The 19130-nt window shown below is 36.5% G+C and overlaps 2 protein-coding genes across 6 annotated transcripts in view; one reads left to right on the top strand and one right to left on the bottom strand.

Annotated features, from left to right (window-relative positions):
• Window positions 1-1261, top strand: part of UGP2 (UDP-glucose pyrophosphorylase 2) — a 70589-nt gene extending 69328 nt beyond the window's left edge. For both annotated transcript variants that reach the window (XM_088026506.1, XM_088026505.1), the window contains exon 10: window positions 219-1261. In XM_088026506.1, the coding sequence (XP_087882632.1) occupies window positions 219-326 (108 nt within the window). In that variant the 3' untranslated portion in view covers window positions 327-1261. The remainder of the gene's footprint in view (window positions 1-218) is intronic.
• Window positions 446-19130, bottom strand: part of VPS54 (VPS54 subunit of GARP complex) — a 90744-nt gene continuing 72059 nt past the window's right edge. For all 4 annotated transcript variants that reach the window (XM_028093844.2, XM_028093847.2, XM_028093845.2 and 1 more), the window contains 5 exons: window positions 18655-18776; window positions 18475-18555; window positions 8856-8963; window positions 6669-6763; window positions 446-2659 (listed from right to left, as the gene is read on the bottom strand). In XM_028093844.2, the coding sequence (XP_027949645.1) occupies window positions 2554-2659; window positions 6669-6763; window positions 8856-8963; window positions 18475-18555; window positions 18655-18776 (512 nt within the window). In that variant the 3' untranslated portion in view covers window positions 446-2553. The remainder of the gene's footprint in view (window positions 2660-6668; window positions 6764-8855; window positions 8964-18474; window positions 18556-18654; window positions 18777-19130) is intronic.

Here is a 19130-nt window from a genome sequence, read left to right as displayed (position 1 = left end):
TTCTCAACCCCTGGTACTCCTCTGATACGGAGGCAGGGTCTCTAGAACTACTGGCAGGATTCTTGGACACATTATACAGTTTTCCTTAACATGTTATTTTTCCTACTTTAAAACTGCTAATAAGTACAACTGCTCCACTGTAAATGGAGCATAAACTTGGTAATTGTAAGAAAATCAGTTGTGTTTCAGCTGCAGTTTTACACTCTTCTGTTTTGTAGGGAACAGTTATCATCATTGCAAATCACGGTGACCGAATCGACATCCCACCTGGAGCAGTATTAGAGAACAAGATTGTATCAGGGAACCTTCGTATCTTGGACCACTGAAATGAAAAATACTGTGTACACTTCATACTAATTATGGGTTAAACAGTTTCTTACAATGAAATGTTCTCTAGGATTCTAAAATCGGCAGGTACTTTACTATGTTACTGTACCCTGAGGAGTTAATTCTTAGTTTTTTTTTGCAATATGCTTTTAGTCGAAGAAAAGCACAGATGGAAGCAATATTTTTCTTCTTTGAAGAGGACCCTGAAAGTTCATCTTGAAGTGCAATACTGTTTAATCTTAAAACTGGGGCAGCTCTGCTGGAACATCTTTTAACAGAGGCTGGAACATCTTTTAACAGAGGCCTCAGTGATGGTCACTTTGAATTGCTTGTGATTTCAAAAATAAAGCTGTGAGGCAATCCATGTGCACACGTACACTTTCAATGCTAACTTTACGAAATGGTGAAGAAAAATGGTTTACTCTTGCAAAACAGTTACTGGATCAGTTGGAAGATTTGCTCTTGAAATATTTAAGTACTCACTGACCAGTTACCTAACATATCTAGTTTTTGCATTTCTAAGAATCTTAACCACATCATTCTTTCCATAGGAATAAAGCTGAAGGCCTTTCAGCTAGTCCTAAGGCTGGGATGCCTGCCATGCTTTCCATAGACTCTCCATTTATTAAAACAAAGTGATGTTTCTTTTTCCAGCTGAAGGGATGGGGTGGCTAGAGGTAGGGTATTTCTTTTACATCCTTGTTCTCTAGTACGATGGGGTGGGGGGATAACTTTATAAAGTTCCCTTTCCTTGAAGCTTTCTTGTTGTGACTGAAAATATTCACAAATAACCTTTCAAATCAGCTCTGCTGGTAGTTTGTGGCTTTTCTCTAAGGATTAATTACATTTTCTAATTCTTACATATCTGTTTTTGAGTAGGCTGCTTGTAATTTAAAGTTTACTGTATACTATTAAAAAGAAGTTGCCTTATAAAGTCTGATAATTTTTTACAGCTTTATTTTAGACAGTTTAAGAACCAATGACATACCTCAGTAATGATAAAGAAAACAAGCTTTCCTTTTAAGGGAATGGAAAAGCACAAAATAAGACTATTATTTCACTGTACATAATCACAAGGTTAGGCACTCTTGACAGGGTGAGGCAAGATTCCTGGTATGAGGTGAGGCACAGGCACTTTCAGTTGTAGAGTGCTGCTGATTCTAGTTTTGAAGGTAGGTATTATAAAATCTTTAAATAACTTACTCATCACCTTGTATTTCTGGCCCCAACACAGCAGTCTATATTTTTAAAAGTTCTATTTTCTCCCTGGTCTTCGTTCATATACACATCAAAAGTAACTTTTTAAAAACAAGAACGCAAGGGGGCCATACTTCATATGTTATCTAAATGTTAAAATGAGAACTCATAAATAGGCAGAACATATTAAAATGTATTACCATTTGCTAGAAATAGAAAGCCCACAAACCAACCCTTCATAGATACTTTTATAAAAATACAGCTATTAAACTGCAGCCTTTCATATACCACTTCTGAAAAGTATTTAAATTAGTAGTTGCATAAATAAATGCCAATATCTATTCTTTATTTACTGTGATCAGACTTTCAAGTATTTAGACTATTCTGGAAGGCTTTACCCAGTTGACAAAGAGTGGTGGTAGAAAGATTAAATATGTGACACACAAGGCCTGAAACTTGACATTGGTCACTAAAACAAAAATTGAATTCCTAAATCCAAGCAATCAAAAGATGTTTATTTTTTATAGAAAGATCTGTAAAAAAATAATTTTTCAAACAGCTTTACTTTCATAGAGAAAACTTTCTACAGAGGTTGACTAAGATTTTAATATTTTAAATTGTACCATCATTAAATAAGGTGGGACACCATATGAATTTCATTGCACTGGAAGAAATGCAAAGCATTTTTTAATATAAAGTATACAGAGCATTCTAGTCAACTACAGCTGTGTTACAGCTATGTGTTCTTTTGGATTTGGTCCAAAGAAACCTGAGTCTGTTTCCAGAGAGAATGAAAAATGTTATAGACACCTGATCAGTTACTCCTCACTGAAGGAAGCATAAAAATGGCATTCCTTGTAGATCCCACTGAATCCCAGTTTCCCAACACTGATACTTTCCTTTTCCCCTTCCCCTATCCCAGTTCACTTTGGGTTCGAGGTTCAGTTCTTGAATCACAGGCATCCACATTTTCTTCATAAACATACACATCCCATGGTCAGATGAGCTACCCAGTTTTCCAGTATGTCATCACCTCTTCTGTTCCCAGATCTCGGACATATTTAGGTCCAAATCTTTAAGGCCTTTTAAGGCTTGAAGATTTCCAGTGTAAAAAGCTACATCTGCTGTGACCAACCTAAATATTGGAGAGAAAACTATTTTTAATCTCACACTTTCTACTGGATAAAGAAGCAATGCTCATAGTCAAGTCTTATCGTAACTGCTAGACTATTATTTAAAATTCAGATTTCCTAGGGACCAAATGTCAATATATTTCTTAGCAGGATTCCTGCTATCATATAGAGTGCTCTATTTCAACAATAAATATCTTGAAAAGGAGTAAACCAGTGCAGCCTGGACTTGGTCTCATAATTCTGCCCAATAAAATAGATTTATCTTAAAACAGCATGAAATATCAGTGGTCACTAGACTATACAGTTGACCCTTGAACATCACGGGTTTGAACTGCACGGGTCTACTTACAGATTTTTTTTGACACGGTACAGCATGAAAGGTACTTTTATGATTTTCAAAACCTTTTTTCCAGCTTTATTACAAGAATACAGGATATAACATACAAAATGTGTGTTAATCCACTGCTGATAATGATAAGGCTTCCGGTCAACAGCGGGTATTAGGTTTTAGTGAAGTCAAAAATTACGTGTGGGTTTTCTACTGCGAGGGGGGTTGGTGCCCCTAACCCCGCATTGTTCAAGGATCAACTGTACATGTATATGACTAATGAAATCAAGTGAAAGAAACCCAAGGTTTCCTGAGTGACATCCAAAGAAGTTAAATGAAAGCTGGGATTCATGCATATGTATTACTAGATGTAACACTTGATACATCTAGCAACACTAGACGAAAAAATAGTCTTATACTTTTGGGTACTGAGATGTCACATTAATGTCTATACTTGAAAGGACATTCCAGGAAACAGCACTCAGATAACTATCAAAGCTCCATGCATATAAAATAGGGACTGGTCTGAGTAGATGTATATTTTGACAGATATGGCCCATGGAGGAACAAATAGACCTTGATTTAGTAGTTTGTAAAAGAGAAGAGGAAATCCAGCTTCAGTATTTTACAATGAACACTAAGTTCTGTAGAGTACAAGCACCCTCAATGTTTGTACTACAGTCCAATTTATAAATGCTTTGGACTTATGTACTTAATGTTTCACCTTTTATCACATGGCAGAATTTAATAAGGACCATAGTTTTCACCTAAAACTCCTCTAATTTGGGTGCTTTAAAAAGATTCGAAATTACACTTGTGATAGATAATATGGTCAGTTAAGTACAGTGAAACTGACAACAGCTCAAAAAAGAACAAAGCCTTTCTAAGGCAAGGTCCTCACATTAAAAACTAAGCATAAAATTAGCATAATTGTTCACTTAAAAATATTTCCAGTTATATCAAAGTTGAAAATTGTTTAACATAAAAGCAGATATCTGCAACATATATAACCAACAAAGGATTAGTCTGATTAGGGCATATGCAAATATCTAAAAACAAGAAAAATAATACTCAAAGATAAGCAAAGAAAGTGAACAGGAAAAGTCAGATGAGAACACCTGAATGACTAATAAATATATGAAAAGATGACAAACATTAGGAAATGCAGATCAAAACAAGATACCACTGGCAACCATTTAAAAATCTAACAGCAAATGTTGGCAACATGGTACAGCCACGTTGGAGAATATTCGGGCAATACCTCGTAGAGTGAAAATGTACATACGCTCTCATCAACTTGTATCTATGCCCCAAAGAAATGGTCACACCATTAGACATGTATATAGATCTTCACTGTGGCATCATTGTAACGGAAAAAAGTAATGACCTAGAAATCTATCATTTGGGGAAATGGCTACATTAAATATGGTTGATTTATGTGGGAGAATAAAAAGCAGTCAAAAAATAGACAATTCCTACATATCAAATAGATAAACCAGTTACAATGCTGAGTAGGAAAAAGTAAGCAGCATATGTACAATATACCATATAAGTAAATTAATTTTATAAAACAGTGCTACCTACTTTTCTTAAGATACAAAGATAATGTGAAGGACTTAAAGAATACAGATCAAATTTATTAAAAATACTGACTACGGGTTGGGGGAAAGAGAATGGGACTGGAGATGGGGTCAAGGGATACTTCAGTTTCATTTGGAATGGTTTTGGGTTTTTTTGTTTTTTTTTTTTTTTTGAGATTTTATTTGAGAGAGAGCATGAGCAGGGAGAGGGGCAAAGGGAGAAGGACGCGGAGAAGCAGGCTCCCTGCGGAGCAGGGAGCCCGATGCGGGGCTCGATCCCAGGACCCTGGGATCACGACCTGAGTCGAAGGCAGACGCTTAACTGAGCCACCCAGGCGCCCCTTGTTTTCTTTTTTAACATAAACATTTTTTCAAGCAAAAATAAATGTTAATGGTCAATTCTAAGCAATACAAATATTTTTCTCTATATGTCTATTTTTATTAAAAATGTCTTAGATAAAATCTCATCAAAAAACACAGGGTTTGGGGAGAAGGAGGGATAGGAAGTAACTTAATGCTTAATGGGTAGAGGATTTCCTCTTGGGTTTTGTTTTAAGTGTTGATCCTGTTTTATCACCTGGACAAACTGGAACTAGAATGCACTTGTGAATGCACAAAATGCTACTGGATTGTTAGCTGTACAATGGTTATATTTCATGTTATGTCAATTTCATTCTTGAAAAAGTACATTTTTAGAGCCATCTCAGGAACAAACATTTCTTTTAAGCAGGTAGTTTGCTATGTCTTTGGCTAGAGTCTAGAGGTTAATTTTCAGGGACTTCCATCTTTCAAGGGATCACTCAGAGGCATGAATTGACTTACACAGAATTAGTGTCTTTAAAAGTATGTGACAGTGAAGATCTCTAAGGTGGTACAACCCCCAAATAGCTATATTAACAAAGAAAGTAATAAGTAATGAGTTAGCTTGGACGCTTCAGAAGTCAGAACCAACCAACCAACCAACCAACCCAGATTTAGCTATGGGAATAAAAGTAGAAGGTTATGAGGGGAGTGGGGCTTAAAAATACTAGTTTTTTAAAAACAGTTTCTGAGAGGTTTTGGTGTTCATAAACTGTCCTTGAACTTTTCTGTGGCTTTGAAATTTTTGAAAATAACAATTGTTAAAAATAAGAAAGAGAAGAACCAGGTAATAAGGGAGAGATCAGATTTTTGCATCAAAAAATTCAATGTGGCCAACAGATTCAGCAGTCTGGAGCTTCCAAATACTTCTTGCAAAATCAGTTCAGTGTACTTGTTTTATTGGACAGGGCCAATTCCTGACTCCAAAATATATTTTGTCACTTGTTCCTATAAGTTTGAAAATTTAAGCCTGAAACTTAACAGGGAAAAAAATATTCCTTAAAAACCCCTGGAACAGCTAACACTAAGGAAATCATATTAAGGTGTAGTTTCATGATCAATGCATTTGCATTTTGTATAATCTTTTCCCCGTATCTTTATCTGTGTTGCTCCTCACAAAAATCTTGTGATGGTACTTTTTACCATCATCCCTATTTTCAAATCTAATAAAAGCACAGACAGAGTAAGTGATTTACCTAAAGTCACACAGCAAGTAAGCAGCAGAACTTAACCCAAGTTTTCTGATTCTAAATTGTTTTATATAATTACACTATCTCATCAATAATACATACAATTTGTTCAACAGTTTACAATAAAATGGACATATACACTTATACTATATTTTTTGTGACCCTATGAAAGAGTTAAAGCACATTTTATCCTCATTTTATAAATAAGGCAGAATTAAGTGGAATTTCTCATGGTCACACAGCTACAAAGTAGGACTTTGAGTCCTGTCTGCATAGGGAGAGACTACTGGGTAACATAAGGAGGTGCTACTGACCCACACTGCCTCAAAACAGACATGTAAGTTAAGTAATTGACCATTTATAAAACACTTTAATGTGGACACACAGGCAGATACAGATATCTTCTCCACAGAGAAAAAAAGGCAAAAAGTTGCTGATTTTACCACTGTGGTGGTCCGATATGATTATAGTGGAGAAGGACAGCATAATGAGTAAAAACCAATCAAGCAATCCAATATGGGAGCACATAAGTAAAAATATGTTGAAAACATACCCATTTTGAGGTCCTCCATCATTTATCACATTTAAATGAGATAACTGCTTTTTCAAGTGGAGTTTATAACTTGCATTAATTCTTAAAAATAACATCTGGAAAAGAAATAAAATGGTTTCTTAAAGCTCTACTGAAACAAGACATAAGCATCTGAGTTATCAGTATCATATCAATATTTGGAGAAAATATTTTTAAAATATCTTTGCTTTGGCATATACTTTTAAGAAGCTCCCCTGAGGTATCTGGTTGCTATTTTAGTATAATATTTCTACATTTTTGGATAAAAGCTCTTTTTCCCCTTATCAGCAGTACTTCTTTTAGTGATACAACTTATCACTGCCTTTCTGCCCCTTAGAAGTCCTCTGGGATATATAAGGTGGGATCGACCATGACAGGCAAAAAGAAATGGAGAATTCTGCAATATATTAAATATGAACTTGATAGGGGAAAAAAAGTCACAATGGTAGAAGCAAAGATACTTTCATCCTTCTAAACTGGTAAAACGACTAGAAAGTATTTTATTGCTCCTGCATGCAGGTATTTGATGCAATGGCCCAAAACTTCTGTGGGAAATACCTGACCTGAAACTGTTTATAGTTAATCTTTGGAAGCGATTTTGTGGAATAACATGTATTTTCTATGGGGAAAAATATATATGAGTCATCTATGGAAGTTTTATGGAATTACTAGTATTCAACTGATAATACTGACATAAAGTCTAATTCTTGCCCAGCTTTGACAAGAGTTCCCTTTAAATTACGATGCAGATAAAAACACATGGGACTACCTGTATGCCCAGCTCCCTGATCTGGCCATAATTAGAACTCAGATGACAAATCCAGAAGGTCAGAATGTCAGAGGTGGGAGATCTTACACTTGCAATGAGAAGGATGGCTTGACTAGGAAGAAATGGGGAAGAAAAAAAGAGACCCAGTGGGTGCTCCCTATCTTATAGCTCCGCAATTCTCAGTGAGCCTCAAAGGAGTTGGATGAAGCCTGAGTTCGGAATGATTAATGAAAACCTAGGGAAGCATGAAGAAAAACAGTAAGAGCTACTGCAGGATGGAAGTCTGAGGTGGTATGGGAAAGGAGACCAGCAGGAGAAAGAGTAGGCAAGAGACACTAAGAAAGCTACCTTTTGCTCCCAAATACCACTTCCATGTACTTAACCAATTAGAGGCAAACTCAAATAACAAACTTGTCTGAAGAACAAAAATCCCAGTGAAAATTCATCATACAACTAGGTTTGTATTCTAACACTGTATCATTCTACAACTAGGCTTGAATGAGATAACCTGGTATAGAGGGAACAAGCTAAGGTGGGTAAAGACTGGAAAAAAAAATACAGGAATCTTTAAAATACCAGGAGAGGGGAACCGAGCAAGTTAGGGGTGGGGTAGGTGAGTCGGTGAACAGTGCAGAGAACTCTGTGGTAACACTCATATAGGGGAAGACAGTCGGGACAAAGGGAGGGTACTTCATAGGTGAGAGGTGCCAAAGACTACCCATTATGCTATTTTCCTCGTTTATGCCTACTACCGATCACTTATGCTGATCTAACAAATATTAATGAAGTATACTGATTGAGTTACTTTATGTGTCATCTCATTAATTCCATTAACTAATTCCTCCACTATCCCATTTGGATTATAACAACAACAACATATTTTACTGTTGATAGATGGCAACTCTGATTTTCAAACTGATAATGAATGATGTAGGTAGAATCTGGCATCTCTGATACTCAATGGACAAATGAAAAATCTGCTTTTTACAACTGCTGACATACAGCAGAGCAATTACTGCTCTGGCCTGTTGGAGCCAGGCGCATTTTGAAATCAGAAATTTTTATCCATGTTCCACATGTCAATGTAACAGCTGAAAAAAATAATCATATTGGAAAGATTTTATTTATTTATTAGATAGAGACACAGCGAGAGGGAACACAAGCAGGGGGAGTGGGAGAGGGAGAAGCAGGCTTCCCGCCCAGCAAGGAGCCCGATGCGGGGCTTGATCCCAGGACCCTGGGATCATGACCTGAGCCGAAGGACGCCCAATGACTGAGCCACCCAGGCGCCCCAACTGGAATATGAACTAGGCTTAACTGTACCAAAAGTATGTAAAAACACTCCAATTCTGCATGCATATGTTATATATAAAAAAGCAGTGTTAGGAATTATTACTCACTTGTGTTTGTTCTTCTGGAAGAAGATCAAATATAGCTTCATGCATTTTTGCCATTTGCTTACAAATATTCCTGAAACAGGCAGAAGGAACGGGAGCTTTCACCTCATACTGGCAGGGAAAAATAATGAGAATTATGTTCATGTCCTCTGGATTGTTTATTGTCCCCACCGTTCCCTCAGACACATATTTTCAGCCCTTCCATGCCTAACTGATAGAGTTGAAGCTTACACTTCTATGATCTGTGCTATTCATGCAAATCTCAAGAACTTTTCATTAAATATCCTAATCTACTTTGAGAAAGCCAGCAAAATTTAGTGGCTAAGAACAGAGGCTGCTTCCCTTAAGACAGATTCTTTGGGTTCAAATCCCAGCTCTTCAGATTCTTAGCTATGTGACACTGGGTAAGTTACTTCATTTCTCTATATCTCAAAGGGCTTGCTGTGAGGACTTAAAAAGATGGCTTACAAGAACACAAAACAGTGCTTGACACAAAGTACACAAAAAATGTTAGCTACCCATCTGGCTCAATATACAATGATGAATCTTTAAAGTAGGCCCTCCAAATTAACAGATCATTTTTTAAACATGATTTTCAGAATGTGTCAACATGATCATATCAAATCAATAGGACTCTGGCAGAATTAAAAGTTTCTTTTTGTTTTATAGGTAGGCCAATATAGTAATCATATTTATCCTAACTATGGTAAAGGAAAACTTTCTCAGCAATGACCTACACTGAAATTTTAAACTTAGGTAAATTCATTTTACTATCCTTACATTTGGATATTAATATAATAATATAATATACTGGTATTCAGAGAACCATCTTTGGCCCACATTTTATAATTCACAAATTATGTACTATTTTTATAAGACAAATCTGGGCTTTTTATATTAATGTTTATATAAATAATTTAATGTACTAATCTTATATAGTTTATTAAAATGGTGAGTTCCAATATACTGCTCTTAGCAGAATGATGCAGAAGTCACCATGTGACTGGGTCCAAAATAAGCAAAGTTGTGACCACCTAAAGTTTTACCTTTCTTCAACCTAGGAATATATAAAACATCCCCTTATCTTTTTTGTTAATAACAGATTTAAGATATGATTCACACACCATAAAATTCACCCTTTTAAAGTGTACAATTAACTGGTTTTTAGTAGACTCCTAGTTATACAACCATCACTATTTACCTCTGAACATTTTCATCACCTCAAAAGAAACCCATAACCGTTAGCAGTCACTCCCCATGCCCCCTCCCCTCAGTTCCTGGCAACCACTAATCTCCATAAATGTAATCATACAATATGTGGCTTTTTGTGACTGGCTTCTTTCACTTAGCATAATGCTTTCAAGATTCATCCATTTTGTTAACATGCATCAGTACTTCATCCTTTTTAGGGCCGCATGATATTCTATTGTATGAATGTACCATAATTTATCCAATCATCAACTGATGGACATTTGGGTTCTTTCCACTCTTTGGCTATTATGAATAATAATGCTATGAACACTCTGCACCGGTTTTGTGTGGACAAATGTTCTCAATTCTTTTGGGTGTATACCTAGAAGTGGAATTACTGGGTCATATGATAACTTTAATCTTTTGAGAAAATGTCAAAATTTTTTCCAAGGAGCTATATCCTACTCAGCAGTGTATGAGGGTTCCAATTTTTCCATATCCTCAACCAACAGTTGTTACTGTCTTTTTTATTTAGACATCCTAGTGGGTATGAAGTAGTTATCTCATTATGGTAACATCCCTGTATCTTAAATACCACCCTGTACTGGGTTGAATAGTATCCCTCCAAAATTCACGTTCACTTAGAACCTTATAAGGTCATACCGGATTAGAGTGGGCCCTGAATCCACTGACTGGTGTCTTTATAAAAGAAAGGAGAAGGAAATTTAGACACACACGCACAGAAGGAAAATGGCCACGTGAAGACAGAGGCAGAAATTGGAATGATACATCCACAAGCCAAAGAATGCCAGCAATTGACAGCAAGCACCAGAAGCAAGGAAGAGGCAGGGAAAGACTTTGCTAGAGCCTTCAGAGGGAGTATGGCTGACAACACTTTGGTTTAGGACTTTTGCCTCCAGAATTATGAAAGAATACATTTCTGTGGTTTTAAAGCTACTGTCTTTGATAATTTGTTACGGCAGCTCTAGGTAACTAGTACACTCCCAAAACCTTCCTTCAGCCCTGCCTTCCCTAAAGATACTATTCTTTCCATCTTAGCTTCACCATCATTTCTTCAGTCACTGAAACTTGACACTGTACTTCTTTATTCTCAACCCTTAAAATTTGGTTCTTGCCACCACCCAAACCACCTTCCTCCACTATTAACGATCTTCTGAAATTTGTGCAAAAATCACTCAAGACATCCTAACTTCCAAATTTAGTAACTTTCCTGGTCTCCCTACTCACTGCTCTGCAGTGTTCACACACCTTCACCCTTGAAACCCGGTCCTCATTCCTCATGTAATGCAGCGCTTCCCTGATTCCTCCCCTCCTGACCTTCCTCTTCTGTATCCTGTCTCCTAAATGCAACGCTTTTTCAATCTTAATGCCCCTATCATCCCCTCTTTCTCTCTTATCAATCTCATTCAATCTAACAACTTCTAATTTATCTCTAGTCCTGAACCACTTTGTTAAATTTAAGTCACACATCTCCTAAATGTTCCATACCATAACTGAGTTTACCATGAACTTTCCCAAACCTGCTTCTCCTTCCTGTTTCCATTACTATTGCTTGTATTACAATCCTCCTGCTCACACAGACTGGAAATCCCCAACTAAGTTTTTATTCCTCCTCTTTGGTTCCTTGTATTGAATCTAAGGGTCATCAAATGTACTTTCGGATTATTTTGCACATTAATATTCTAGGTCAGAGTTTCTCAACCTCTACACTACTAACATTTTGGTCTATCTCATTCTTTGTTGTGAGGGTTATCCTGTGTATTATAGGATGTTCAGTAGCATTCTTGACCTCTACTCACTAGCTACCAGTATTGTCCCACTTCCTAAACTGTATGTTCCCAACACTTCTGAATGCCTTCAGGGGACGAAACTGTCTCACTGCCGTGGGTGAATCTTCAATACTTCTCACCTGAAAAAACGCAGTCACATTTTAATGAGTCCAGATATGATGAGGTCAATAAACATTTAATAAGACTGGTACTCAGTAAGCTCTGGATGCATATTTTCTTAAATGTGTGTATATAGGTACATAGGTATACAGGTGTATGAGTGTGTGTGTATGTATGTGAATGTGTATGACTGAATGAATGTGTCAGATACTATGCTAGCTGGAGTGTACAAAGATGAATCAGAGACAGAGAGCTCTGGGGAGCTGACAGCCTAAAAGCTGGTTGGTATTCCAGAAAGTGGACATTGCATGCTCCAGGAACACGGGTGAAGTCACTTAGGCAATAGCAAAGATGGCTTCCCGAGTAGCACACCTGGGCTGCTGAGTCTTCAAATGAAAAAAATTAAGTGAAAGTATTCCACACAGAGGACATGCCATACCACCTCAAATCTATTCTACATACTATCTGATAAATCCTACTACAGTGCAATTCTAATCATGGGATTTGTTAGTTTAAAAACTTTTGGGTTTTACTTCCGTTTAAAATTTAGAAAGCTGTAAGAGAATATTCTACCACCCTCACAACAAAAAAACTGTAAAAATTTACAAAATCATAACTTTTCTTGAACCCTTCAGAGAACAGAGGTCCCAAGAACCAAAGGAGCTAATTCCAAAGAGTGACAAGCCCCACTGAGGAGAGATGGGGCACAGGAACTGTCTCACTTTGGCAGAGCATAGGAAGAAGAGGTGACCACCACAGAAACAAAGAGAAAGAAAACAACTGACATTTTTAACAAATTCCCAAAGGGCCAAATACGGAATAGTATATGCTTACAGTAAATGAGAGCGCTGGTCACAAGGGGAGTTTGCACGCACAAGTTCTCCTCCATGGGATTCCAAAAGGTCCTCACAAGCAACATTGGAGTCAGAACTAGAGACCACAGAATCACTCTCATAGACAAGCAGGAGGCGAGTGGCCACCACTAGAGAAAAGGAACAAGTGCTGCCCACTTCCCTGCACCCTCCTCTTATATAAAGCAAAACCTACAGTCACGGAGAAAGGGCACCAAATTCTTTCATTCCCAGGGCTGTGAGGAATAGAAACAAAAAAATACCTTTAAGCCCAGGATCAAAATCCATTCAAAGTATAGATTGGCTACCACTGGAGGAGGGGTGGGAACACTGAGAAGGCTTCACATCCCGAGGACTCACATTACCTGATTCCCAGACTTAGAATAATGCTACAGTAGTTAAGGCAGTAAGACATGGTATTGGTATAAGACAGACTTATAGATCAATGAAATAGGAGTCTGAAAACAGACCCACAGGAAAACAGCCAATTTTCAACAAAGGTGCCAATGAAGAAAGGACAGTCTTTTCAACAAAAGGTGCTGGAACTAGCCAGAAAAAAGAACACTAACTCATACTTTGTACTATATACAAAAATCAACTAAAAATGGATCACAGATATACATATAAAACCTGAAACAATAAACCTTTCCAGAAGAAAACAATGGGAATTATCTTTGTAACTTGGGTAGGTTTCTTGGGATAGGACACAAGAAGCATGAACAATAAAAGAAAAAAAGGACTAACTGGAATTCATCAAAATTTAAAAACTATCATTTCTATAACACTGTTAAGAAAATGAAAAGATAAGTGACAGACTGGGAGAAAATACTTATGGAAACACATATTTGATGAAGGATTTGTATCTAGAATATATAGAGTACTCTTACAACTCAACAACCCAACTTTTAAAAATTGGCAAAAAGTCTGAACACGCTACCAAAGAAAAGACATGGGTGGAAACTAATATGTGAAAAGATGCTCAACATATAAATTATTATGTAAACTAAAACCACAATGAGATATCACTCCATACAGACCTACTAGAGTACTAACATTAAAAAACAAACAGACATACCACAGAAAGTGCTGGTGAGGATGAAGAGCCCCTAGGACTCTCATATATCACAAGTAGGGAAAAAAAAATGGTATACTCACTTTAGAAAAAAATTTGGCAGTTTTTTATAAAGATATCATAAAGTTTTACATTTCTTATATAACCATCAATCTATTCCAAGGTATTTACACAAGAGAAATGGAACGTGTACCCACAGATAGATGTGCACGTGAATGTTTATAGCAGCATTATTCATAATAGCCAAAGCCTGGAGACAATCCAAAGGTCTATCCCCTGATAAATGGATGAATAAACAAATAGTGATACATCCATACAATGGATACTACTCTGTAATAAAAAGGAACAAACCACTAACACATACTATCAATTTCAAAAGCATTATGCTAAATGAAAGGAGCCTAGGACAAGAGGCTACATTCTGTATAATTCCAGGTAAAGGACATTCTGGAAAAGGCAAGACTACACAGATGACAATCAGATCAGTGGTTTTCAAGGTTTTGGATGTGGGGAGAGAACTGACTGCGAAAGTGCCTGAGAGAATGTTGAACAGTGATGGAACTGTTATGTATCTTGATTGTGGTAGTTCTACTACCGCATATGTTAAAGTTATCAAACTCTGTATTTAGAAAGGGTAAATTTACCAAAACAAATGATGTAATATATGGTGATTAACATAACAATAAAAAATTTAAAAAAGAAAGAGTAAATTTTACTGACTGTAAGTCACACCTCATAAGCCTAACTTAAATTGGTTAGCTTTCCACTGGCAGTGAAAACTCTTCACTGTCTTTCCAGCATATCTCCCATTCCTCGGTTCACCCATCCTAATATGTTAGCTAAATGGAGTAACTTACCTTTGTTATTATTAACAACAGCAAAAACATTAGCAGTCAACATTTACTGGAAACTTGCTATAGTCAGACATATGATAAAAGAAAAGCACTCCACATAAATATTATCTCATTAATTCTCACTACAAACTTATAAGGCTCTATTATTTTCCCCATTTAAAGACAAACTAAGGCTTAAGGAGATTTGCCCAAGGTGCTTCAATGGCTAATCTGGGACAAACACGAACTTAGGTCTACCTGACTACAAAACCCTGACACTAATCTTCCTCCTATGATTGATTCCTACCTACATGCTGTTACCTCAGAGCGTCTCTTCACCTCAACTTCATTTGCCCTAACCATGCCTATCTTTAAAAGCAAAACTTACATGCATGCCTCATCCATAAAGTTTTTCCCAGATCTCCCTCCTCAGCTGGGAACCCACTCTTCCAAAGCATTAAAAGCTCTAATTGCACGAAATCGATTCCTTACTTATGGCTCTTTACATATTCTACCTTCTGTTATAATTATCAATATACTTTTCTTATTAGATATTCAACTATTTGAGGGACAACACTGAAGACTTCTTCACCCTATGTATCCCAGTTACCTAACACAATTTAGCTTCCTGAATGAATGAATGAATGAATGAATAAATGATGGCTGGGACATTAGTTGAGCCAGTAGTATAATTAGATGTTAACGTTTTATTCTTTCTAAGCAATGGTACCATTACTTACTAGCTTTTTAGAATCAGTCTATATTACTGTGTTATCCTTCTTTCTCCAAATTAAATTTTCAGATTAGAAAATAAAAAGCTAAAATTAAGAGGCTAACCCAAACCAAACACTGTCTCCTATCTTGGGATGAATTTAAAACAGAGCTAAACTCCTGGGCAACCCACGAAAGCAACTAGGACAGAGAATGGCAAACAGAGACTTGTTAACCGAGAGAATGTAATAGGTCAAGGTAACAGGGGAAGTCATCAGTACAAATATAGTAGTGAAAATACTAAGTTGCAAAAGACTAGGTACATTCTTGACATTAAAAATAATGGGGAGGAGGATATTTAAAGTTTATAAAACACTGGGGCGCCTGGGTGGCTCAGTTGGTTAAGCAGCTGCCTTCAGCTCAGGTCATGATCCCAGGGTCCTGGGATTGAGCCCCGCAGGGAGCCCGCTTCTCCCTCTCCCACTCCCCCTGCCTGTGTTCCTGCTCTCGCTATCTCTCTGTCAAATAAATAAATAAAATCTTAAAAAAAATTAAATAAAGATTATAAAAGACTGAAGACATATAATAACTAAATGCAGTATGTAAACCATGTAGAAATCTTTGTTCAAACAAGTTATTGAAAAAACATTTTGGGACAATTGATAAATTTTAAATAGGAATAAATATTAGATGATATTAATGAATTAGTTAATTTTGTCAGGTGTGATATGGTAGCATGAATATATAAGAAAGTATCAGTTTTTAGAAATACATAACTGAATCATTCAGGGGTGAAATATCATAATGCCTCACATTTATTATAAAATATTTTACAGGATGCCAGGGTGGCTCAGTAGGTTAGGCATCCAACTCTTGGGGATTTTGGCTCAGGTCATGATCTCGGGGTTGTGAGATTGAGCCCTGCATCCAGCTCCGAGCACAGAGGGAAGAGTCTGCTTGAGATTCTCTCCCTCTGCCCCTCTCCACCCTGCCCTGCTCGTGCTCTCTCTCTAAAATAAATAAATCTTAAAAAAAAAATTTTTTTTAAATAGTTTAGCAAAAAAAGCAAAATGTGACTGTTATATATAGGTGATAAATATATGGAAAGCTCATTAAATAATTCCTTTTCTTTACCAAAAAAAAAAGAATAAAATAAATTGTCACAGAAAAAAGCCTAGCCACAGTCCCAATTCTTGGTAAAACAAACAAAACAAAACAAAACAAAAACACAGACTAAATCAGGGATTTAAGAGTACTGGCACTTCTTTGGTTTTGCTTCATTATATTCCATAGCTTATTACTAGTTCCACTATTTAACATTTACCTTATTCTACACTGTTATGTGTTTACAGTCCTCTGCCTTGTTAGATGGTAAACTTCTTTTCTTAAAAATTAATTAATTAATTTTCTCCAAATTTTTATTTAAATTCCATTAGTTTACATACCTCTTAGCCTCTTAGGTGTAGAATTTAGTGATTCATCACTTATATACAATACCCGGTGCTCATCACAAGTTCCCTCCTAATCCCCATCACCCATTTAACCCATCCCCCGCCCACCTCCCTTCCTGTAAAAGATGGTAAACTTCTTTAGAGTAGTCACAGTATGTTATTTATTAACTTTTGGTAGACAGAAGAATGCCATTATCAAAAAGGAAAACTGATGAAACAGTATGCTTTTGAATTTAGTTTGTACTTGGCAACCATAAAGAAAATAGAGAATTCCTAAACAATCATTTTTCTCCATACAAAACTAGAAACTAATTTAACAGGTACAGCATAATATGGGTATGTCTGCACATAACTATAAATTCCTTAAGCTTCTTAAGGGCATAAAGTATCTATGTTATTTATCAACTACACCCGACATTCTCAAAGTGTGGTCTGGAGGCACCTGGGAGTCAGAGACTCTTTGTGGGAATCTGTGAAGTAAAAACCATTTTCATAATAATACTAAAATGTTATTAACTTTTCACTCTCATTTTCTCATGCTTGAAGAGTGGGGATTTTTAGATGACTTGCAACAATGTCATTGTTCTGACAGTCAATGGAATGTGTTTGTGTACTCTTGTGTTTTAAATTTCTTAGTTTTAATTTCTAATATGGTACTTACTTATAGGTACAATTTGCATAAATAAAAGTTCTTTGGGGTCTGCGATTATTTTTAAGAGTGTAAAGAGGTCCTGTGACCAAAACATTTGAGAACTATTAAACAAATGCAATCTTATTTTCCAAGGACTCTTTCCTCATTGTCACCTTCAAACGTACAAGCACACATCTATACCTGTGAATGGGCACTGCTTTACCTTGCACTTTTATGATTTTCACGTGCTTGCTGCTCCTGCCATCTCAGAATCCTGAAGAATGCAAGTGGCAGAAAAGCATACCAAAGTGCCTGGTTTGATGATTACCCTAAATATACTCTCAGGCATGGACATATAACCTTCAAAATTCCAATGTCTGCTTCCTCCCTAAGACAGGTGTTGAACTTAGGGAATGAAAAAGTAAGAGGGCAAAAGTGACTAGGCCTGATTAAGTGACATTTTTCAAGAAGATACCCTCCAGTATAATAGAGGATTCACTGGAAACCATTGCTTCTTTTAATGACCCATTCGGAACGGGAAGCAAACAAGAAACAGATACTGAAATTGATTTTCTATGTGGGAAATAACAGAGCACCTCAGACTCTGTCATTTCAGTCTGGAAAATAAAGAACATACCTTACCACAAATAATTTATCTACTTTTTTCTCTATTTTTGTCTTTGTTCTCTCAATTCTGTCTCTGGAGGACTTACAGACTAAAACCTAGTTTGAAGAAGGCACGTATTTGTCAATGCAGCTAATATAAAATTACTTCTGCATAGGGTTTCTATCATTCTTGAAATAACCTCCCTCTTGCCCCCTTCCAGCCTCTTTGGATATGATTATCCATTATTTGGGCAACCTGAACATTTTATTGAGTTTTTCTAAACCCTGAAGAATTTGACTGGTTAGACAACTGTGAAAAGGCACAATGCCTTTAAACAATGCCTAATAATTTCCATAAATCATTACCTTAGATAACAACTTGTCAAATAAGCTATCCATTATCGCTACAAGCTTAGCTGATATTTCAGCTATGTGGTCATGGTAGTCCTGTAACGAGAAAGAACATTATATTTTAAAGTCCCTGGGACACATCTAAAAAATACTTAACAATTATGAAACTCTAGTAGAAAATATAAGGAAAAGTACCTTAGTGATATGATCAAAATGCCTAAGCATGCTATATTGCTTAGGCTGCAGTCGAGCTTCAAAATGAGCCCTGATCACAGGAATGTAGTGCACAATTAACTGCAAACAACGTGAAGAAAGAGCTGAAGAACAAAAAACACTATTAGTTGTGTTTAATTAAATATCAAATTAAATAAAAAATGTCAATTAGTTTCATACAGTTTGTTTCATTAATGACGAACACACTGGCAGAAATCAACATTATTTCACTTTGTTTTAAGAAAATGATTTGGGGAGTGCCTGGGTGGCTCAGTCAGTTGGGCATCTGACTCTTGGTATTGGCTCAGGTCATGATCTCATGGACATGGGATTGAGCCCCACACTGGGATCTGTGCCCAGTGCAGAGTCTGCTTTAGATTCTTTCTCTCTCTCTCCCCCTCTGCCCCTTCCTGCTTGCGTGCTGTCTCTCAAATAAATAAAAATCTTTAAAAAAAAAT

This window comes from Eumetopias jubatus, unplaced genomic scaffold (genome assembly GCF_037043125.1).
Source record: "Eumetopias jubatus isolate StellerSeaLion01/CBP00866 unplaced genomic scaffold, mEumJub1_p1.0 scaffold_9, whole genome shotgun sequence".
Classification (NCBI taxonomy): domain Eukaryota; kingdom Metazoa; phylum Chordata; class Mammalia; order Carnivora; family Otariidae; genus Eumetopias; species Eumetopias jubatus.
This window is presented reverse-complemented; position numbering and strand designations above follow the sequence as displayed.